The sequence below is a fragment of the Octodon degus genome, unplaced genomic scaffold, assembly GCF_000260255.1.
Source record: "Octodon degus isolate 3935 unplaced genomic scaffold, OctDeg1.0 scaffold00219, whole genome shotgun sequence".
Lineage (NCBI taxonomy): Eukaryota > Metazoa > Chordata > Mammalia > Rodentia > Octodontidae > Octodon > Octodon degus.
This window is the reverse complement of record NW_004524795.1, coordinates 842,177-866,267: the sequence shown is the minus strand read 5'-3', so window position 1 is coordinate 866,267 and position 24,091 is coordinate 842,177. Positions and strand designations below refer to the sequence as shown.

Sequence of the window (24,091 nt, the reverse complement as noted above, 5' to 3'; positions counted from 1 at the left end):
AAGACTTCTTTTAGTCTTCACTCCTGACTATGGCTTCTGTATCAGTCACCCAGGGACACTAATCTGCCAGGTGGTTCTTATTCAAATCAAGTTTATGTATCACAATTAATGATCACAGTGTGAGTTTCCAGTTGTTCCTATTGTTACAAACACTTAAAAGGTTATTTGTGATCCTCGTGTGTATGAAGTAGTTTCTCGCATAGTTTCCTGAATGCTGATGATACAGAGCCTTTTCCTTGTGCTGATCACTGTCTCTAGAGTCCGCATCTTCTCTAGAGTCATGTTTTTTCCAAGTATCAGTTAGAGATAATACGGTCACTTGGTACAAAAATCCTTCTGTGTTCCTTCAGCTCTTTTCCCTGTTCTCTCCCTGGAGGTAATCACTATTCTATGGTTGGTATGTATTTTCCGTGAGTGTGTTTTAAAGTTTTATTACCATGTAGCTATCCAAAGTAGTATTAAGCAGTGTCTTGTGTTTCAAAAGTTACATAGAATGTGCCATAATATACTTATCCTTTTGTAATTTGCTTTTTTCCCCAAAAATATTATATTTTTGGGTTTTATCTGTATTGATGCGTGCAGAACTAGTTTATTTTAACTGTTGTGCTGTCTTTTTTTTTTTGTGTGTGTGTGTGTGTTGTCTTTTAATATGCACGTATTCCACATTTGTCCCTGTGGTGTGTGTTGCAATGCTTATCCCTTGTGTATCCCCTTGTAGAGGTGTGTGTGTATTCCTCAGGGGCTAGATGCCTAGAAAGAGAACATTTTAGCCTGAGTACACACATCTGGACTTCCCTAAATAGCGCCAAGTTGTTTCAAAGAGGGTTTGCAACTGTATAGTGCCACCCACAGAGTATAAGAATTTCCACTTGCCTTGCCAACTACATCAGACTTCTTACTTTTGCCATTTGAATGCAGTACTGCACCTTGGATTTAAATTTCCTTTGCATTGCTTTTATGGCTGCTGAGGTCTTGTGTGTGCTCATGTTGATTTACCATTTGGATTTCTTCTCTTGTCAATTTCCTGTGCTCCCACTGCTCATTTTTCTATTGTGCTGTCTTTTAACCATTATCTTTTAATTTTTTTTATCAATATATCCTGTCATACAAGAAGTTTAACGTGGTGACCTAAGTTATTATGATTTCATGGATTTTTGTTTTTCTTGTCTTAAGAACTATTTTCTTATCCCCAGTTCATAAAATGGTCTGGCAAAAAGCTTTTAAAATTTTGAATGCGACAGTTAGTCTTTGATTTATCTGTAATTCCATTCATTATTTGTCACAAGAAAGGAATTCAATTGAGCTCTTTTTCTAATTGAATAGCTTTTTATTCCATTTTTCAAATCTGCTCTCTTTTCACTGAATGTTGGGGGTGATTGGTGTTGGGGCTTGATCTCGGCACTGAGCATGCCAGGTATGTGGTCTGCCATGGAGTTAGGTTCCCAGGCCCTGCTCACCAATTTGGTAGCTGCTTTTGCTACAGATTTTCATAAATGTGTTATCTGCTCCTGGCTTGCTCTTGTATGTTATTGGCCTGGGTATCCACTGCTTGCTACTTTGATAACTTTATAAGAAGTTGTACTTTCTCATGGGACAACTTGTTCTTCCTGAAAATTGTCTGGAGTAGTCTTGGATTTTCGCTGTGTCTCAGTTACTCTTCTGTTGTTGCTGGGACAAATACCCGACACGTAGAATTAGGGAAGGAAAGGCTCCTTTAGCTCACAGTCAGTAGAGGTTTCAGTCCATACTCAGCTGGCTTCAAGGCAGAGTGGCACATGGCTGAGAGCAACTGTTCATGGCATTGGCAAAGAGCAGAGAGGAAAAGGAGTGGCAGCAGCTCTGGAACCTAGCTAGCCTCTCTTGCGTCCTTACATTGTAATGCAGAGTATGTGCCCCAGGGCACTTTCACCCATAATCTCAGCATTGGATCAAGAATCAATCCCTTTTGTCATTTATTTCCAGTTTCATTGCACTGTGGTCAGATAATGTGCATGGGATAATTTCTGTTTTCTTACATATACTTAAGCATGACCTATGGACCAGTATGTGGTCTATTTTAGAAAATGACCCATGTGCAGCTGAGAAAAATGTGTATTCAGCTGTGTTTGGGTGGAACACTCTGTATATGTCCACCAAGTCCATTTGTTTCAAGCTCTGGTTCTCCCACTCCCCAGTAACACCACCCTCAGGACCAAGTCCTTGACCATAGTGGACCTTTGGGGAGCACAGTTTAACAAGCCATGTTCAAACCGTAGCACACCAATGCCATGCTTTTGAATGATAGAGAAATAAATTTTTGCACTGTTTAAAACACTAAAAAAAAAAAAAAAAAGAATCAATCCCAAACTCCAGAAGCTGCCCTATGACTGCATGAGGCTTTGGAGGGACAGCTAGACACAAACCATAACACACTATTTCCTGTGAATTCTAGAAGTAGCTCTTTGAATTTTATGACTAACTCTTGTGATTTTTTTTTTTTTGAGATGGCCTTATATTTTGAGATGAAATTGAAGCAAAGCTCCTTGGTTATACTGATCCTTCCATTTAGAAATAAGTTGCTTCTGCCCACTTGGGCTTTCTTTAATGTTTTTCAATCCCATTTGATAATTGTCTAATTGTCTTCATACACGTCGTGTACTCTTATATTTATGCATAATAATATAATCGTATTGCTGTTGTGAATGGCAGATTTAAAATCTTTTGTTAAATTAGATGTTTATTTTTATGAAAGAAATAAAAATTTTTAAAGCAGCGCTTCTATTCTCAGAGACCACATCTTATAACTCTGAAGCTTTAATTTTACTAAATATTTACTAAATATTTATACTGTTATCTTCTATCCCTCTACATGCCAATTGTATACATTATGTATTGAACTCCTTATTATAAAAAGTGGACCCTGCTCTTTTACCTTATCTGACTTGCATACAAAATTCCTTTTACCTGCCCTAAATAGTGATGCTATGATGTTTGGTGATATCAGAACCCCGTGTTTAATATGCCTGTCATATTATAGCTGAGGAAATTAGTGATCTCTACTTTTTTGATGGAATAATAACAAAATAATTTTTTTTTCCTAACACTTGAACAAATTCTTCTCCCATATATGTAATAAGACCTTTTAATAATGTGATGCATCAGATCTGATTTTTTTTTCACTGTGATAGAAAAACGTATTTGTTTTGGTGTGATTTGGGCTATTGAATAATTACCAGCTTTGAGATCTTCCTTCATGTCCATCTTGCATCTCATTACTTTCCTTTACTTCTCTTCTGATTTTGGCCATTTCTTAGGTCTTACATCTTCTTCATTCTTGGTTTACTTACTCATTTTCTTGGTGCAGTCACTCTAGTAGTTTTCTGAAAAGAAAGTGGGTCCCATCTTAACCTGTAGTATTTAAATATTTACCTCATTGCCTGTTTTCAAGGGATTTCAATACCTGCCTTGGGTATTCCTGAATCAGGGAATTTTGGGCTTGTTTGCTTTATGAAAGAACCTAATGTTTTTTGATACTGAGAAAGGAGAAATCACTTAAGAAATACGCCAAAGATATATAGATAAATAATGCAGAGTATAACTCTTTCCTCTGTGCTAGGTCATTGCCACTTATCCATTTATTTTACTTGTCCATAATATTGTTGATGTATCTCATTTGTTCTTCCATTTCTTTATCCCCTTTGTAACTTTGTACTTAATTATTTGCTAGTCCTTTGAAATTTTGCTTCAGGAAAATAGGAGAGAAATAATCTGTTTTCACTCAGCCAGTTTAAGCATAGGGATTTATTGTATTTCTGATTATTGCTGATTCATAGGAATACTTTAGTTCTAGAAACAAATCTTGAACTGTCTTATTAGTTATGGTAGTTGGTTGGATTTCTTTGCTTTGGGCAATAGATAATTATATGTCAGCAGTTTTTCCCTTGGCGATTCTTTTTCTTTTTATTATTCCTTTTTATAGTGATATTATCCATATGGTATTTAGAAGAAGAAGAAGAAGCAATAATAAATAGCCTTTTCTTATTCCTGCCTTAGCAAAAAATCAAAAAACAAAAAAAACCTTGTAGTATTTTCCATTAAATAAGTTTATTTCAATTTTTGATAGCTATGATTTATCAGACTAAGAAAGTTCCGTTCTTGTGATTTGCAAGGAGTTTTAATCATACTTGGGTGTGCTGAGTTTTGTCAAATGTTTATGCCACCTACAGAAAAAAATGACTACTTGTACTTTTTTCTTTGAATGAATCTATTGGGTCTAAGTATTGAATTTTCCAATATTTTAACTTTGATGTGTCCCAGGCCTTACTAATGTTTGCTTGGCAGTTTTATGCTTGTCCCTAACAGAGTTAAGAGGCAGGCTTTCATATTCCCTTTCTTGTATTGTTTTGCTTTGAAGTTGCTAGCAAGGTATTATCAAAGGGACAGAGTGTTTTTCTCTTAAATTTCTGAATGAGAATATTCAAGTGTTTAAAGATTTTAGAAGACAAGTAAAACCACACAGAGCAATTACAGATTTTTTAAGGTAGAGTTTTGACTACTGGATCAATTCCTTTGTAGATTATAGATCTATTCAGGTTTTCTATTTCCTCTTAGGTCAACTTGGAGGTTTTCAGTTTTCTGGAAAAATATTGCTATCAGTAACAGGAGATAACAAATACCCAGGCAGTTCTAGGACTTGCAGAAAAACAGCATCTTTGACTGATTCATGCTAACATCTAGAGGGTGGAGTGACATAAAGTATCCTGGGATTTTGTAATATTTAGAAGGGGAGAAGAGCTATTGATTAACTTTATGCTTGAAGTCAAGCGTTTAGGTTAAAAATGTCAGTGTAGCCCCCTAAGTAGTATAAATGGGTTCTATAAATGCCGAGTCTGTCAGAGGAGCCAACTTCACAGTAAAGAAATGCAGTCAGCCTAACAGAAGTAAGAGAGAGTGGAAAATGCAAGAAGAGCTCGATGTGGAGAAAGCCTGCCCTTAGGACAAACATTAGGTCATGTTCCCCCAGGGCAGCTTTGCTGTGTGCCACTTTGCTTTCAGCACCCGTTCTTTCTGTTCTCCACATACATCCATCCTTCCCAGGATGACTGCGCACTTGCTGTCTTTCTCCTTTACCAGAAGGCAGACTCTTCTTGGGACCAGGTGGTGTTGTGTCTCTATATATCCTCAGTGCTTGACGCGTCTTGGGTGCCCAGCACGTATTTAAAACAACACAGTGAACAAATAAGTTAACAGAAGAACAAGTCATTTCCAAAACATCACTCTGCCAGGCTCAACTGCAATGGGGAGCATTTGAATCTGAGATTGCCTCCATTGATTATTGGTGAATTAGGGAAAGGGGAAGCCGGTGCAGTCTTGAATTCAGCTGTATAAAAAAAAAAAAAGCCATTGTAAGGTTCAGCAGAAGATGCCATGAAGCCCTTCAGCTTGCTTGGATTGGTGCATCTCAAACATTGGCATGTGCTCAGGGGCTCTTTTTAGAATGCAAAAAGAATCTATTGGAGGAGATCTGGTGTGGGGTTTGGGTTTGGGGTTTGTAACAAGTTCAGAATTGACCATAACTACTGACTGTGCTTTACACAGAGGTACAGGCTGTAACCTACAGTGAGATTCTCCTCAGGTGCTTAGGGACAACAAAATGGAGATTAAGTTCAGAAGAAAACTTAGTTGTGAGTTCCAGGACTGTTCTATGTAGGATAGGATCCAACTCTGCACTGGCCAGGGAGGATGCCTTTTGATATCAAACCACATCAGGAAGCAGGTTCCTCTCCAGAGCTGCCCAGAGCCCCAGGGGTAGAATTAGCTCACGCAGGAGCCTGTGTACGGAGCACACTCTTCTTTATTTTCTTGTTTCTCAGACTGAGCCACATGGCCTGCTGGGACATGTTGCCTCCTGGGAAGCCCTTGTGTCTGTGATTCACACATCTCTTGTCAACTTTTCTTTAGCCCCACCAGACTTTTATCTCTGCCATCAAAATCCTATTTCCTTGTCTTGTTCTGGCTAGCCTTCACCTCGCTGTCTGTCACTCTGGTCCCCAGGCAAGAGGGCCAGCTCTTCTGCTGTTTGTATCAAGTACCTGCCTTTGGTGAGATGGAGGCAGCATTGCTTTACATACTTGGAATGATGATATGGGTGGGAGAGTGACACATTCTTCTCCCTTGTTTTTAAAGAAATGATACAAAAACAGCCAATGGGAAATGCTGCCCATTACAGGTAAACCATTAGTACATCAATGCTGGGGCCAGGAGGCCTACAGGTGCTGGAGTATCTCTTACCTGGTCCCTTCCCCTGCCTTTTCTTGTCACATGTCAGAAACAAAACTAGAAAAGCACCTCCCCTCCTCTCCCTCAGTCTCCCCTCCTTTTCCCTTCCCTTCTTTCCCTCTCCCCCTCCCCTTCCCTGCCCTGCCCTCCCCTTCTCTCTCTCATTTTTTTCTGGTACTGGAAATTGAACCCAAGACCTCAAACATGTTAGGTAAAAGCTCTACAACAAAACTATATCCCAGTCCTTTAAAATTTTTTTTATTTTGAGACAAGGCCTCATTAAATTGCCCAGGTTGGCCTTGAACTTGTGATCCTTTGCCTCAGCCTCTGGGCTGGCTGGAGTTATAGGTATATACCATCACACTGGCCCTCTTATTTTTACCTTGTCTTAGTATTGTCTCATAGGGAACAGGGAATGCTTGTGAACAGAAAGATCAGTCTTTCAAGAACTAATGGAACCTGGGACTTCGGAAGCTGTGGTTTGGTTCTAGGCCTTTATACAAAGCACATTTGAATCTAAAAGAACCTCTGACACAACAGTCAAACCTGAGCCTGGATGCTATCTGGGTGTAACAGGGTGAGCACAGCCTTGGGAAAAGAAGTGTGTGTGTGTATGTGTGTATGTATGTGTGTGTGTGTGTGTGTATGTGTGTGTGTGTGTGTGTGTGTGTGTGTGTGTGTTGGGGGGTACCACGCCAGTTCCCCAGCACAGAAACCATGGAATGCCCTCTGATGAAGGCAGAGGCCTGTATGCTTGCTTTGTGTCCCGGGGATCCAGCCTTTCCTCATTCTTGAGCCTCAGCTGAATAAGTAGTTGGGCCAGTAGCACTTAGGCTAGGTGGGTGACAGGTGCAGCCTGGCAAGGCGCTGTCACCTTGCAGACTTTCGAAGTGGTTGGTCTCCCTTTCTCCCCAAAGCTCCTGGCTTAGTGTGGCACTCCTGAGCAGCTTCCTGGTGGCTCCACATGCAGCCCCACTGCAACCCTAAGCAGTAAAGAATGGCAAGAGAGAATGGCAACATTTTTCCTATCTTTTATCCTAGCAACTTAAGTATGGGCCTTCTGCTTCTTAAGTCTTTTATTTTACTTATTTATTTGGTACAGGGTCTCGCTATGCAGCTCAGACTTGTAGTGATTCTCCTGTCTCAGCCTCCCCAGCTCTGAGATTATAGGGGTGTGCGACCATGCCTGGTTTTGGTGGCCAGCTAGGCATGGGGCCAGCCCCACATGTGGTACCGGGGATCAAACCCGGGTCCTTGAGCTTGCCAAACAAGTGCTTAGACTGCCAAGCTATCTCCCCAGCCCTTCTTTATTTTTAAAGAGATGATTGAAATCCTTATGCTTTCCACAGGATCTTTCTTGTTTTTTTATACATTGGCAACTAACTCAAATATTTTCAAAATGTTTTCAGGCCAGGCAGAGCAAGGGAACAGGATTTGTCCCATGGTCCTGTTTGGGGGTCTGTGGTCCCCAGGGGAATTCCCTCTCCCATCTGACCCTAACTTTGATTGGGCAGGGCTCTGTGTAGCTGCCTGGCATCTGCAGTGTGAGGGAGCCTACACCACCTCTGGCCATTTCTTGTTCTTGGCCCCAGGTTCCCAACTCAGCTTTATAAAAATAATATTAACTAAGCACTGAGCCTGGCTGTAAATCAGTATCCTAAGCCAACCCTATTCAGGGTGCATTTTTTTTTCTTTTTGTATTAGGACTCAAACTCAGAACCTCATACATGGCAAGCAGGCACTATGCTGCTGAGCTATATCCCCAACTGAGGATGCGTGGTTTTGGATCCCTTTCCTTGGGGGTGGAAAGTCACTTGTCTGAGAGGAAGCAAGCAGAAATCAAATCCAAATCTCTGGGGCTCATAAGTTCAAGCTTTTGTTGCTTCCCTGGCCTGGTCTGCTTGGAGTGCTTTAGTGTCCACTGGCCTGATGGCTGCGAATACCCCACTAGATGCTTCTGGGTGGAACACTCTGACCTAGTTAGGTGACCCATTAGAGTTGAGAGTGGGGCTGTCTAGGGTTTCCATTGTCAGGCCACAGAATTGTGTGGGGATTGGCTTGTGATGGAGAATAATGACTGTAAGACTTTGTGTTTGGTTTTTAGAAAAATAGAACATTTATGTGTATAGGATTTGTTTTTCTTTTCATTTTGGTACTGGGATTGAACTAAGGACCTTGTGCTTGTCAGGCAGACGTTTATGCTGCTGAGCTATCTTGCTGGCCCCTCTTTTTTTTTGGTTCTGGGCATCAAACCCAAGGCTTTGTGCATGTTAGGCAAGCCCTGCACCACTGAGCTCTATCCACCTCCCCGCTTCTGACTTCTGTGATCCTTGCCCACCTCCACTGCATCCCTACATAAGTGGTGCTGAACTGCTGACGGCATGTGTGCTGCAGCGGGCTCTTTGCAGCATTGCGTTCTCCAAAAGGTTCATCCTCTGTTGTACTATGGGGTTTTGCACTGGGGAACAATTTAATAAAGAACACAGGATTTATAGAATTATTTTATAGTAGTTACCTAAAGAATCACATACAAAGAGAGTACAGGAAATCTGGTCAACACTAAAGACTAGAGAATCCCTTTGGGGGCCTGGATCCTATGATAATGCCCTGCATGAGTCCAGCTGAAGACCTGGAGCTCATAACAGTGCCTCCCACAAGTCCAGCCAGAGGCCCAGAGCCCATGACAATGTCCCATACAGGCCCATTTCATGGAGATGTGCTGGGAAGACCCAAAGGTCAGTGGAGGAAGCTGGAAAGTCTGTGCCAGTGGGATGAAGGATCTGGGCCAGCAGGCTGAGGGATCTGCACTGGAGCCAGGAAGTGGCACTCAAGATAAGACCCAGAGCTCCCCTGAACAATACCATAGGCATCCTCAGCAACAATGAGGTCCTGAGCTCCTCCAACAATGAGAACAGCCAAGTTCCCATCAGGAAAGCCAATGGAACAAGCTTCTCCATCAGGCTGAGCAGTGCGCCATCTTCCCCTCTGGAGCCAGGAAGTCATGCTCAAATTAAAGGACCAGAACACCCCCAAAATAAAGTGTAGCCATCCTCAGCGACAGTGTAGTCCTGAGCTCCAACCTCTGACAAGAGCAACCAAGTTCATTAGGAAAGCTAACATGACGAGGTCACCCTACAGAATAGCCCAAGAGAACCAGCAACTCCCTAACAGCTTCTCCAACAGTTTCACTAACAGCCTTTCTTCTTCTTCAGTTCTGCCTCTTCTGCTGCCAGCAACAATCCCTAGGTGGGCCTCCCACACCCAGCACCATGTTGATGCAGTTCAGCTGGGGTAAGAAGTTGACCACCAGTTGTCAATCCATAGACCATCACCCTACATGTTGCCATACATATTCTGCCTCTGACCCTCTCTCTTTAGCCTCCTCTCAACTTTGGGCAAAGGCAGCAAGATGACATTTTTGCTAGTTATTTCCTCTCTGAAGGCCTCGCAAGCTGCATGGAGCCCATGGAAGCAGGAAGTAGGGATTGTGGAGAGCAGGAAGCCATGTTGGGCATGATAGGGGAGGAGGTTTGGGCAGGTGGCTGAGGCTGATGATGGGTGTGGTGCAATTCTTGGGGTTTTTGAGGGTCCCCAAAGCTTGAGAAGAAAGGAAAATGAAGGGGGCAGGAAGGAATCAGAAGACTCCTAGGATGGGAAGACAGTGCAGTATCTAGGGCTCCAGGAGTCCCTGATAGCACTAGGGAGCCAGACACAGGATGGCTGAGGATAGTCTCTGATACCATGTGGGGTTTCCCAAAGTACTATGACAGAATGGATTTAGATGGCTGCCAGAGCTTAGATCTGGAATGTTCCCCCATACATCTGTGTGTGGAAGGCTTGGTCATCAGCTTGTGGTGCTCTTGGGAAGTGGAGGGACTTTCAGGAATTGGGGCTCAGTGGAGGGAAACAGTCACTGGAGGTGTCCTCTAAAAGGGAACACTGGGATGCTGGACCCTTCCAGTGTCTCTTGGTGGTATCTCAGCCATTGTGGGATGTGAGCAGTTTCTCGTGCAACTTATTCCTGCCATGATACACTGTGTTAGTACAGGTCCACAGCAATAGGGCCAAGTGACCGTGGAGTGCAATCTGTGAAAAAAAAAAATTATGTATTTGATACAGGATCTCACTACAGAGCTCAGACTTGTAGTGATCCTGTTTCTAGCCTCCCCAGCAATGGGATTACAGGCATGCACCACTATGCCTGGACTTGGTGGCTGGCTCTATGAGCCCAGGGGTGAGGCTGGCATGGCATGTGGCACCAGGGATCAAACCCCAGTCCCTACGCTTGCCTAAGTGGGTGCTTAGCCCGCTAAGCTATCTCACCAGCCTGCAATCTGTGAAAATATGAGCCAAAATAAACCTTGCCTCCTTGTAAATTGATTATCTCAGGTATTTTGTCACAGTAACAAAAACTAACACAGTGGTCAGTGGTCAGCGGGCAAGACCATGGGTTGTGTGAAGAGAAAGGCATTCCTTTTGTATTTCTTTCTGTGCCTATCATTATGATGGTGAGAAGGGGTGGATAAGAGAAAACCTCCACAGAGTCGAGCTAGGTTTGAATACTCTTTTCATTATGATTATTTTTGTGATTGCTGTAGATTTCTAGAAAATGTTACTCGCTTTCCATTTGAAAATGAATATAAAATTTTCTTTTCAATCATTTCTAAAAGAAAAAAATTGAGTCAACTAAAAATATTGGTAAACAAGAGAAAAAAGTAGTATGGGATTATGCGGGAAATGCTAATTATGTTGTCAGTGAAAGACAGACTCCCGGGCATCACAGAACAGGGAAGGGGGACTAAAGATTTCTGAATATAGTGTGAAAGGGACCAGGTTTCAAGCCCATTACAGTGTGATCTTGGGCGGGTCGTCACATGTCTTTCAGCTGTGGCTGACTCCACCATAAAACTTTAATATTAATACTAAATGAGCTTCTTGGGTGTCAAGTGCTTGGCCCGGTGCCTCGCCCAGTCATAGCTGTGGTGGTTACCATTATCTGAAGTGGAATACTGAACTCAGAGACCAGTGTTTCCGGGCTGACAATGAGCACAAGCCAGCCGTGCAGCAGGAAGCTCCGTAAGGAAGCAAGAGCTCTGTGGGTGCAAGCGTTTGCCTGGTTTGGTGTCAGGATGCTGTTGCTGCTGGCAGGGCCAGAGCGCGGGGGCTGTGCTTTCTACTGAGACTTCTCTGGCCAGGCTGGATTTTGCTCTCCTTGGAAAGCTTTGTCTGCAGTGTGGCAAACAGCTTGTGCCTGGGAAGTTAGATTTAGGAGCTTTCTGCTATGCCCTAAATAATAAGGGCAGCTCTTTATTTTTAAAATTTCATTTATTTGTGAGGCAATACTTCACTGTGTAGTCCAGCTACCTTTGAACTGGCTGAGTAGCCCAGCTTGGCCTTGAAGCTGGATACTCCTGTCTCAACCTTCCAAGAGCTAGGATTGATTACAGGCACATGCCACCGCGCCCAGCTAGGTGGCTTGTCTCTAAACCATTCTTGTTCCCAGTGTGCTTTCTGCAGTTTTAGATCTGTGAAGCAGGCACTATCTACAGAACCAGTCACCAATAAAAACCCTGCACGTGAGCTTGGCTGACAACACTGTACACATGCTGCCCTGACTCATGTTGGGAAGAACTGGGCACATCTGTGTGACTCCAGGAGAGAGGACCCGGTGGCATTTAGGGCCCTTAGGTTATGACACAGCTGTGGGTGTGTTAATGCTTGAAACTTACGCCTTGCCTGGTTTACTTGGGACTTTGCCTCAAGCTCCCTGTCACTGTATTGATTTTGCTTTGAATCCTCTTGAAATAAGTATTACCCAGGAGAGGAGGTACATGCTGAATTCTGTGAGTTCTTGTAGTCAGTCATCAAACTGGGGGTGATCTTGGGGACCTCCCCCCTCAACATAGCTTTTCTCTGAGGAGACCAATGGTCCATCCAGCTAAAGGTCCCCTAGACAGAGGTCAAGACACAAGGAGGTTGAGGCTGCTCCTGGGAAGAGCTGGCCTACTGGGGGCATATGGGAGGCTACCCTTCTTCGGGGTGCTGTTGTGACATCAATGTGCTTCTTATAAAGCAGTTTAAAAGTTTGGGAGGAAGTGTTGGAGTTTTTTAATGGATGGTTTCACTCTCAACTATGACTCGTAAATCTCCGAAGGAGAGGGCACAACTCCAAATTAGTCTTTGTAAAGGTAGTCAGAGTGAAGACCATTGGTTCGACACGGGGAATGTCAGAGGCACCACCTGCTTCTTTGCAGTGAGTAACAGTGACCAAACCCTGGTGGGCCACCAGTGTCAAGACTGAGGAATGCTGCCATCAGCATCCCTCTGAGGGCACTGACTCAGTCGTGGAATGCGCTTTTAAGCTGAGTCCCCTTTCAGCCTTCTGGGTGATCGTTTATGATCTTAACCCCTTGCACCCTAAGCCAAGGTCAGCAGGGCGTGCAGAGCACAGGGATGGCTTTTTAAAGAGCTTCCCACTCTGACAGCAACAGTGGGAGCCCTTGCAGCCTTTCTGGCTGGAGGCTGAGGGTGCGGTGGCCTGGTTATTCTGTGCAGGTCACCGGGAGGTTTTCAGTCCCTGGTCCTTTTGATTTTCTGACTGGACTTCTGGTGGTAGGGTGATGGGGGGTTACACTGGGCTAAGCACAGACAAGTTGGGCCCCTTATTTGGCTTCCTGGAGGAGTGAAGGGGCTGGAATAAAATTGGAGGTAGAGGAGACTCAGCGGATAGGAGCTGGTGGCTGGAAGCCACCGGATTCATCAGAACCTCGGTTAGATGTGGTAGGAGACTGTGGAGTTGGCAGGGGAGCTATGGCCTCCCTGCAGTGCAAACAGGGGCAGACCAGCTTTCAGTGCCTTATGCATATTGGCTCATTTAGTTTTTGCCAAAAGCCTTTATGATAATGTTGTTTCCATTTTTCTGGGAATGCCCTATTTCAGATTCGGTCCAGAGAGATCAAGTGACTAGCCCAAGGGTGGACTTGAACCCGTACAACCTGGATCCCAAGTTCATTGTCATTCTGCAGAATTCAATGAGCCCAAGGAGCCAGTCCAAGCAGATCATGGCCACCGTGGTATCACCCTTAATGACAGTAATGTCACAGGCTGTATGTACTGCAGTCATTTTTTTCCCCATAATGGAACTTACAATAGGGAATTGTTAAAAATGACCCTCTCAGACTAATCACATCTTGGGGTTACATCTTGATGCTGCAAAAATTATGGGAAACCCCAATTTTCTGTACTTTGGGAAACCCCATCTATTGCTTTACTTCCTGCGCCTGTTCTCTAGACCACAGTGGAAACCTGGTCAGGTTTGACCGCCATCTTCCCTGAGAGCTGTCCCTGCTCTGTGCACACTCTGGCAAAGCACTTTCATGTGGCATTTAGGACCCTCGGTGTGGTCACAGCCCGCAGTGTCAGGACACATCTTTTCTATGTGTAGATGAGGGTCAGAGTCAGCCTGACTGGGGAACATCTGTGGTGGCTTTCAAAAATACACCCGTGTTCCAATCCCCAGAGCTGAGGTTATTTTGTCTGGAAATGGGATCTTTGCAGATACAATTAAAGAGTCTTGAAATGAAGAGATTGCCCTGGATTATCCTAGGGAACCCTAAATGCAGTCACAATGTCCTTGGTAGAAGGAAGCTGAGGCAGGTCTGACTCCACAGAGATAAGAAGAAGTCGTATGGAGGAGAGAGATTGGAGTGGTGCAGCCCTGAGCCCAGGAAAGCCAGGAGCACCAGGAAGTGGAAGGGGTGAGGGCTGAATTCTTCCCCAGAGTCTCTGGAGGGAGCATGGCCCTGCCCACAGCCTTGCTTTTGGTTTATGATCCTAATTTCAGGATTTGGGCTTCCAGAAGTAGAGGATACATTTCTCCTGCTCAAAGATGATTACTGAGTTTATAGTCATTTGCTGTAGTGTCCAAAGGAAGGGATTTAGAAATGCAAACATCTCTGGGAGAGGCACTTACCCGAAAGAGCAGCTTGAAGAAAGAAGCTAAGTCTCTAAGTTTGCCCTGTTTTGTGTTCTTTAGCTTTCTGTTGTTTTGGCATTGAGAGTTACTACTTGCGTAATAATTTGGCCCTTACTGAGGATTATTAGCCAGAGCTCTCTCTATTTATTACACATTACAGAAATTCTGTTCAAATTGGCCTCCAAAGAAAAAGTAGTTTGGGGACTGTTGTAACTGAAACATCCCAAATAAGTTCAGCTTCAAGTTCAGTCAAGGCTCAGTCAAGGGCAGCACCGTCTGATGTTTCTGTCCCTGCATCCCTGTCCTCCTCACCACCCTGTTTGATTTGTGCTGATTCCATGCTCAGCAAAGTATCTCATGAGACATCCACCCAAGTGACCATCAGCGGCTTCTGCATCACTTTCTATGACCCTAATACCCCTTTTTCCCAATAATTCCAACCAGAGTCCAGGGTTGCAGCCCAGATGAAGGACTTGGGTCCTATGCCTACTCTTGACCTAGTACTGCGGCCAGGGGGATGGGGATGCTTATTGGCCAGGCTGGAGCCACTCAGCACACAAATCATGAGCACTGAGAATAGAAAAGGTGGTTTCCAAGGAAAGCCCAGGCCATTCCCACCTGCAGGGGTCTGCATGCTGGTGGGCAGGCCAGTACTGCACGTGGGTGCTTCAGGTAGCTTCTAATCTAATGCTTGCAGGCACTGCCATGCCTATGCAGGCCACAGAGGTTTGTAGGCCACCAGATGGGTCACTCCGACATGCTTAGAGAGGCATGGTCACACCAAGAACAAACCTCTCAGCCCCAGCCCATCTATGATGTGGGAACTCCAAGGGAAATCCATGTGTATTTTGGAATTTGAAAGCTCCAGGAGGTAGGGGATGGAGTGATAGAGCCAAAAAGGTCCAACGGCAGGGGCTTCCTTGGCCCTGGGGCCTTCCTTGCATTTGAGAATCCCATTGTCAAAGCATCTTTGAATTTCTGTTGGCATTGACAAGACTAATGTTTAGTGTGGAGAGAGCTGTGCTGAGAAATGCGAAAGGGAAGTCAGGATGAGCACTCCTGCTAAATGGGGCTGTCTGTGGCAGTGGTCTTCCTGGGGAGGTTACTCGCTGAGGGCATTGAGGCAACAAAGGAACTGATGTGGCTGGGTGGAGAAGATACACCCTTGATCCTTCACCTCCTCTCCCAGGCCTGTGAGTGTGGAAGGAGGCACAGCATCTCGGACCTTGACCAGGCCTTGAGCTGCGTTAAAGGGTGACCAGGAAGCTGCCATAGTAATCCGGGAGGAGCAGAGGTGACCGAGATTTCCCGAGCCAGACACCTAAGGTTTAGCCCGCAGCGTGGTGTCTTGTTAGCAGCATGAGCTTGGACAAGATCCTCACCTTGACAAAGCCTCAGGACCAGCTGGGTTCTCACCCTGGTGTGAGAGCACGCACTCCCTGGGCTATGCTGTTGGACACTCCCTGGGCTATGCTGTTGGACAACTCCAGCCTCGGTTTCCTTCTCTGTGGGGTGTGCATAGTCGTGGGACCTGGGTGGTTTGGGGTTGATGTGAATAATAAATGAGGTAATGTAAATGTGCAGAACAGGGTGTTGTAAACCTCCTCCACTGAATTACAGTGGAGGGCCCTTCACTGCCCCCGTGTAATGGGTGCCTTGGCACAAGCTGTCCTGGGCCCTGTGGTTTCTCATGTGGTGTCAGGGCTTCATAGAGCCATCAATTCTGTGCTGTGGAGCAGAGATGGTGGCTTTGGCAGAAATGCTGGATAATTTTTACAGGAAGTCGAATAAGTGTCCTGTTGAGCTGAATGGGGAGAGTGGCCCTGAAGGGGGCTATTCTGGAGTGTGGGGCATGGAAGTTTCAACCCACATGTGAGTGCTTATGCATATGTGTGCATGTACCCATGTACACACAACCACTCACGACACACACACATATGAACAAGTGCCACCATGCCATTGCCCGTTAGAGAGGCGGGAGGAAGCAGATCTCCCTTTCATCAGAATGACAAGGAAGTGGCCTTAGTGGGCCAAGCTTAGCTCTTCCTTTAGGGGAAACCCCGTGAAACCAACACAGAGTAACCCTCTGCTGCCCCTTTTTTACCTACTCTGGGAAACCCAGCAGTGTGTGGGAGTGTGCGGCAGAGGCAGGGCTTGCCTTTTCTGGGGGAAATGTCCTTTCTGGATGTCCCTTTGATGTCTGCACAGGGGGACCCACCTCTTGAGCACCCCTGTTCTTCCTCGTGCTGCCTGGTGACCCTAGGCTTTCCTCACAGTGCAGAGGACCGCCCAATTGCCCACAGGATCCTGGAGGCCACAGGGCATTTGGGAGAAGACTGAGACCCGTAGGAACGTTTGGAATTCGCATTAGCTACTGGTGGCTGGGCACTGCTGGGGGATGGAAGACAGGAACAGAGGGACTGGGGCTGTGAGTGGCTCTAACCAGCTAGTTCAGCGATTTTGGAAACCAGAAAGCAGCCTCCCAGCAAGACAAAATGAGCTGTGCTATTTGAAGTTATTCACAAAGAGAGATTGAAATGATCTATAGCCACTGTGTCCATCTGGCTCCTATAGGCAAGATGCATTTTGTGCATTTTTAAAGTGTTAGATTTTCTGTGTCAATAGAGGATCAAGTGGTATCCAGATAAGCTGTGAAACCCACTTTTAAATACTTAATAGGGGCCAGCGAGATGGCTCAGTAGAATAAGTGCTTCCCTGGCAAGTGCAAGGGCCTGAGTTCAATATCTCCGGTTCCACAAAAAAAAAAAAAAAAAAAAAAAAAAAAACAAAAACTTAACAGAATGGTAAATGCTCTTCTTTTGTGGCTCAGAGCTTCTCAGTGATTTCTGTAAGTCCCAACATTGGCTTCTCTGCAGAAATGGACTTGAGTCAGGGTCACTAGGAACCAATCAAGGTCTGGTCACAGTTAGGCTATCCCAGGGCTTCTCGACTTTTGCATTATGGACATGTGGGGCAGCCTCTAGAAGCTGGAGAAGAGAAGGAAAGTGACTCTTCCATGGAGCCTCTAGGAGGAGCATGGTTTTGCCAGCGCCTTGATTTTAGCCTGAAGAGACCCATTTATGAACTATATCACATGGGGTATTCATGTTTTCCCGAGCCACTAAGTTTGTTCCAAGCCAGTCAGCTAGCCTCTCCTGCATATATGGTAGCCAGTACATGTTTCCCAATGTTGCCAGGTGTCCCCTTATATGGGGGGTATCCTGCAGGAAGGGCAGAGAGGACAAAATGACCATTGGTGCAGAACTGCTGGCTGTGCAGAGTGCCATGCTGTGTCCCTAGGCGCAGGAGTACCCTGTGTTCTGTGCTGGGAACGAGTTAGGAGTGGGTGCACCCGGCTTGCTCATTCTGAGCAAGGGACTCATGGCAGGGAAGAGGGTGGGTGTCACAGCTGCCCTTCCCCAGCACCCCGTGTCCGTTCCCCCCAGAGGCTCTTAGAGCTGCTGCACGGTCGTTAACGATGCAGCATTCCTGTTGGTGCTTGTGCATCTTTGGATGAAAGTAGAAAAGAAGCTGAACTGCCTTCAACCGCACCATAAAAGAGAATATAAAAAACTCAATAAAACACTAAAATGTCAGCCGCAGCAAGTTTGCTACCTGAGACCTCAGTGAGGAGGGACAGATAGCAGGCTGGGTGCCCTCAGCACTGTTTGTGGGAATCATGGGTGGAGAGGAGAGGCCTGGGGAGCCCAGCCTGTGCCGGGAGCCACCAAGCCCAGGCTCTGGGCCAAACGTACAGCCCCTCAGTGTCTCAGGCCCAACCCAGATGCTGTAATTCTGTTTATTTTGCTGAATATGAAATCCATATGGTTCTGATTTCTTCCTTGTACTCCGTCATCTCTGTGTGACTTCAGAGCCAGCAGCCAGTTGTGGGTTTGGGGGACAATGACGAGGTTTGTATTTGATTTAAGAACTGCTCCAGGAGGTGAGAGAGGAAGACAGATGGGTGCAGTTGGTCTGGGTTGTGGCTCAGAAGACCCCGGCCAGGTCAGATGGGAGAAGAAGTTGCCCAACCTGTGGTAGCTTTGGACAGCCAAGGACCCCTCTGGTCCTTAGCTTGAGTCATGGGGTACTCATTGTTCCAGGTTTCTCCATGTCCCCTGCTGCCTCAGCATGGTCAGATGAAGCTGTGACATTTGACATCTTCCTCCAGGGCAATAGCTTTCCATGATTGGAGCAGACTAAAGGTAGAGGGGTGTGTGTGTGTGTGTGTGTGTGTGTGTGTGTGTGTGTGTGTGCACATGCATAGAGATACAGAGATGAAACAGGCAGTGAGCAAGTGGGAGATAGGAAAGATCTGGTCTGGGTCCGTGGTGTTTGGATACCAGAGGGACACAGGCCAGGATGTTTCATGATGATCTGGTCCAGTTGGCTGGAGCTGGTGTATCAATGCCAGCAGTCCCCAGGAGCTAGAATACATTCCCATCCCTCACCTGGAAGGCACATGCAAGCACAGGCCCACCCCCAGGGCTTCTGGGTCAGGAGGTCTGGCTGGAGCCCCTGAATCTGTACTTGCAAACAGATTCCCAGGTTATAGTGACCACGCTGTGATAACATGGGTCCAGAACAGGCAGAGGGTCTTTCTGATTGAAAATAATACTAACAGCAAATAGTTCTCAAGGCCTGCCTTTTAGGCATGAGTACTCCTTCTTTGAACTGAGCATCTTCCGAGATATTTTCCTTCCAGAAGTAAAAGTAACATTTATTTTACATTTTCAGTTGTCGTACCATAAATCTGATTATTTGGGGGAGGGCGTACATTTCAGTGAATTTTGATACACATATAGATTCAGGTAGCCACCCCTGAAGGCTGGATGCAGAAGTGCCTTCAGCCCCCTGAACATCCCTTCTGTTACTCCTTTGCAGTCACACCCACCCCTCCCTGCACCCCTGGTGCGTTTTCTGTTTCTTGTCTTTGGGAGAATGCCCTGTCAATGGAGTCCTACAGCACTAACCCTTTGAGACCGGCTTCTCAACCTGGAGCACTTTTCCACTCTGAGTGGTGGCAGGCACAGATCGTTCGTTCCATTTCACTGATCTTTTGCACCCACTGTATAGCTGCCCCACTATTTGCCAGTCTTTCCCTGCTGATCGTGGTTTCAATTCTTTTCACTTTGGGGTTATTATAAATAAAGCTGCTGTGTTAGTCAGCTCTCTGTTACTGTAGCAGATACCTGAGTGAAACCATCAACTACAAAAAGAGAAGGTTGGTCTTGGCTCATAGTTTTGGGGACTGTGGCCCATGCCATCATCTGTTGGACTATAACAGTGCAGCATTTCATGGTGGGGAGAGGAGAGCAGGACAGAGAAGAGCAGCTCACCTCTAGGAAAGAAAGGAAAAAAGACAAATAAGCAGGGCTTGGGTCCCACTGGGGTCCCACTATCTTCTTTGTGGCCACTCTTTGGTAAAAATCTGTAGGTGGGATCTGTAGGTGGGAGCTTTTAGTAAAGATCTGTAGGTGGGATTGCTTGTATGTGGGATTCTCAGAGTGGCTGGATTATTTTGCATTTCTACTGGCAATGAGTGAGAGTTGCAGTTACCCTGCTTCCTTGCCTGCACTTGGTATTGTCATTGTCCTTTTTCCCCCCATGTAAGTTGTTCTAGATCATACTTGATTTCACAACATATGTATAAATAAGTCCCAGACAGGCTTAGAAGGTTATTAAAGGCTCCCAGCCTCTTGGTGGCTCCTTTGTTTCTTTGTTCTGATTTTTGAGGCAGGGTCTCCCTATGTTGTTCAGACTGTCCTGTCCTTGAATTCATTATGCATCCAGGGCTGTCCTTCCACTCACAGGCTGTCCTTCTACTGCTTCAGCTGCTTGAGTATTGGGACTACAGGCATGCACCACCACACCCAGCGGGGGGCTCCTCCGAACACTGGAGCACTTCTGGCCTGGAGGTTGCGAGTATCTTGGTGTTGGTTGTGCTGAGTGACAGTGATGGGGTTGCTCAACGTGCAGAATCCAGGAGCCAATACTTTCTGTGCGGCCCCGGGGACTTCAGTGATACCTAGGGCACAATGGGAAAGATGCGTATCCTAAAATTTCAGAGGTGGAAAGTGCGAGGTGCTTCTCCCACCCCCTTTCCTATTTATTTTAAGCTTTCAGCTTACAGAAGTAAAGTAGCCTGGCAATGTCATTAAGCTAACTGGCGGCCTCTGGGCCTTTGGTCATGGCAGAAAGTGGCAGAAGGCCTCTTTTGTTTCCAGGCTCATCCTTAGTAATTACAGTAGGGCCACAGGCTGTTCCCCTAGGGTGCCTGAAGAATAATACTTTCACAGACTCATAGACCTGTTCAGGATCACCACACTTGCACAAGTGCTGTGGCCTCAGATCTACCCCTGGCAAGAGCTGGCTTTAGGAAGGAGCATGTGTTGGGGGCGATGGCCAGGGCTGACACCCGCACGGTGACTTCATGGGGAGGAGGAGATTCATGAGGACCAAGCCTTCCTCTGGAGGCCGTCCTTCCCACCCTCAGGGGGAAGGGGCTCAGCTGTCCTGGAAGGCCGTGGACATGCTTTTCCGATTGCAGCATACTTCTCTTTCATTTTGAATATAATTTGTTTGGTTGCCATGGCAACATCAAGTCTCTATTTTAATGCTAACCTGCGTGGTTGCAACTTTCTATATATAAATGCTGCTTTGCACAGTGAATTAGCCAATGCCACGGGGAAGCGACGGGAGTGGAGACAGTGGCAGAAAATGACCAGAGTGTCAGATTTACATGAGGACCGACTGCGGGGCTGAGGTGAGTAGGGACTAAGGTGCAGGTGGTTATCTCCAGGGCAGCTGCTAGGAGCCACTTGGAGTGGAATGAGTGTGAGGTGACCGCCACATGTACCCACAGAGGAGCCTTCGTTGGGCAGCTTCTCCCTGGGTGAGGGCTGCCTCTGCTCTGGAGGGACTCGGGCGATTCTCATTTCCCCTCCGTGTGTCTTCCCTCCTCTTTCCTTCAGCGAGTCTGAGTCACATTGGTGACCCGAGGCTCCCCATGAACAGAAAGTCACTTGGGCAGAGGAGGTGTCCGAGATGGGCTGTGAGTGACTCCTGATTTCCTTGGGCTTACCTGTTTACCGATTTGGATCACCTGCTCTTTGCTTTTTCTTTTTCTTAACTTCCTAGTTCGAACAGTTCTTATGGTAGAGTTTTCAGAAGAAGACTGGAAAAACCTTTGGGAATTAACAGGTATTGCTTCCTCAGGCTCCAAAATGGGGAGAGCCCAGAGAGGTGGTGTTCTGCCCCATGCCATGCAGCCAGCTGGAAGTGCGCAGGGTGCAGTCTGTACCATTCCTCCAGCTAACTCACACGTACACTTGTGCGTGTTCTGCTGTGGGGTTGCAGCGGTGTGTGTCTGCGACTGCATCAGTTGAAGAGCTGATGGGTGCATACCAGGGGATTTTCCTCCATGGTGTCATAAGTTCAGCGAACATAAGGAGCGCAAGATTGTATGAGATCAAGAAGCCAGTTGTTAGCTTTCCAGAAAAGTCATGGGTGCTTGAATCTAGAAAACTTGGATTCAACCCCTAGTACCTATGCGATAATTGTGTCAGTTTTTCTGTCAACTTTTGATTTCCCTACTTCAGCTTGAAGTATGCTCAGTATTTCCCTGCAGCACCATGGTAAATCAGGGTCACGGCCTGTGTGACCGATGAGGACAGCATTCGGGCTGCAAGGGGACATAGTGCATATGAGAATACACTGTGTGACCGGCACACCACGAGTTCCCCATATGTGTCAGACCACAGCTCTGTCTTCTGCGAGCCGAGAGAGGGTGGCACTGGTATCAGAAGACATTGACTAAACCGGAGTTCTCCTTGCAGGTATGGCGCGGACTCCAGCACAATTATATTGTTCTTGAATATCACATGGGAGTGTCCTCTCCTATCACACCACGCGTTTCACGATTTTCAAGTGTGTGGAATCCCGAGAGGTGGACCCCATTCTTTTAGTTACTGTTTTGTTTGAGACAAAGTCTTCCTATATTTCCCAGGCTGACCTTGAACTCTTGCTCAGGTGTTCCTTTTGCCTCAGTTGCCTCAGTAGCTGGGATTATGGATGACTGCCATCATACTATACCATTCCTTCACTTTTTAAAAAAATCTTTCTTCAGTACTGGATTGAACCCAGGGCAAAGGCCTGGTGTCTCTATCCCTGAGCTATACCTCAGGCCTGTGAGATCCTGTTCCTTATGAGAGAAAGTTTACAATTGCAATCTAAGGGCCTGTGAGTAGTGTATACAGTGCCCAGGAGCAGGGAGACTAAGAATTGGATGCAGGCACTCTTAACTAGCTGAATATAGAGAAGGAATCCAATATAAGACTTCTTAGTGGAGATAATGCTAAAGGAGGGGCTCCTGCGAAAAGGAGATTTTTACCTGGAAAAGCTTTTTTTTTTTTGAACCCTGAGTCCTAAGCCACAAGGGTCAACAGCATGGAAAATAGACTATCGGCATATGGCAAGGGCCAGCGTTAATGGGTGTGTGGGGGGCCAAGAAGTAAAATATGCTTTTTACCCTGAGTATAAAAAGTAAAAAGTGAGGACCCTTGTGATTCCTACAGCAACTGCGTGTCACCCTGCCCCAGAGCACATGGCTCAGCGTCGCAGGTCTGGACCCCTCTACTTCCCGTGAGACCTGTCTCTCCACTGGCGGTACATGCCTCGTGCTGTAGCTGTTCCGGCAGCCTCATGCAGCTCCTCCACTTGGAACCTTCTCTCACTGCTGCCAGAGGCTGAGCAGGGTAGCCATCCTAGGATCTCTCCAGTCCTAGAAACCATCCTTTGTGCTTCACTTCCTAGAGAGGTTAGATGCAGCCTGGGGAGTACAAGTCAGGGTGGGAAGGAGCTGGCCGTCTATTTGCAGGTGAAAGGATGGACGCTGCAGGGTAGGTGCACTGATCGGTGCTCAATGTAGAGAAGAGGCATTCAGTACTTTAACTAGGAAATCCCCTCTTCAGGGACTGTATAGGCAGAGACCTAGTAGATAAAGCAGCCAGTGGCTGCTCACTGCTGACTAGTGGACTGTATCAAGGGCAGAACTATTTAGCTTTTTAATTGCTGTTTGTTTTTGGTTTGCCCATGATTTCATTTAAAAATTTTTAGTTGGTTGTCAACATCATAAAATCAGCACAGTACACATTAAAAATTTAGATTTCTAGCTTCTCTTGCAAGAGAGAGAGAGAGAGAGAGAGAGAGAGAGAGAGAGAGAGAGAGAGAGAGCTCTGGCAACACCCAAGTGCCTTCCACTCTACTGTATGCTAATGATGAATAGAAGCTTTCTACTTTGCCAGGTCCCCACCCATCCCTGCTGTCCACCAGCCCTGAGGCCAACAATGCAAGAGCTGCCAGTTATTCATTTCTTTCAGGGTCTTTTGCTTATGGTGAGGGAAAAGGTCAAATCTTACCCATACTCATGTCTATGGAGGGAGGAAAGTAAAGAGGCCACACTTTCTTAACAAAAAATTATCAGGGCCAGCGAGATAGCTCAGCAGACTAAAGCGCCTGCTTAGGCAAGCAAGCACAGGGACCGCAGTTCAATCTCTGGCACCACATGCTGTGCCAGCTCAGCCCACCCTGGGGGCCGAGCTGGCTAGAGTCCAGGTGTGGTGGTGCATGCCCAGCGCTGGGGAGGCTGAAAGCAAGAGGATCACCATGAGTCAGAGCTGCATAGTGAGACCCTGTAACAACAACTAAATACATTTTTAAAAAATTATCAAAGATTATGTCCCTCTGGTTTTGAAATTCTGTACCATATGTATTGTATGTTACTCTGTTTCTGTCTTTGTTTTTGCTGTTTGCTTTTGCTTTTGTTTTTCTTTTTAGTCTTTAAAATTAAATTAAATT

At 46.0% G+C, this 24,091-nt stretch overlaps 1 protein-coding gene across 8 annotated transcripts in view; it reads left to right on the top strand.

Moving 5' to 3' along the window:
- The window catches only part of Gas7 (growth arrest specific 7), a 245,170-nt gene that overhangs the window by 99,551 nt on the left and 121,528 nt on the right, over positions 1 to 24,091 (top strand). The window contains exon 1 of one of the 8 annotated variants that reach the window (XM_023705400.1): positions 20,941 to 20,999. The exons of 6 other annotated variants lie outside the window; for them this stretch is intronic. In XM_023705400.1, coding sequence (XP_023561168.1) covers positions 20,976 to 20,999 — 24 coding nt within the window. In that variant the 5' untranslated portion in view covers positions 20,941 to 20,975. Of the gene's footprint in view, positions 1 to 20,940; positions 21,000 to 22,139; positions 22,182 to 24,091 lie in introns of those variants that run through there. One more of the 8 variants, XM_023705404.1, reaches the window with a different exon arrangement.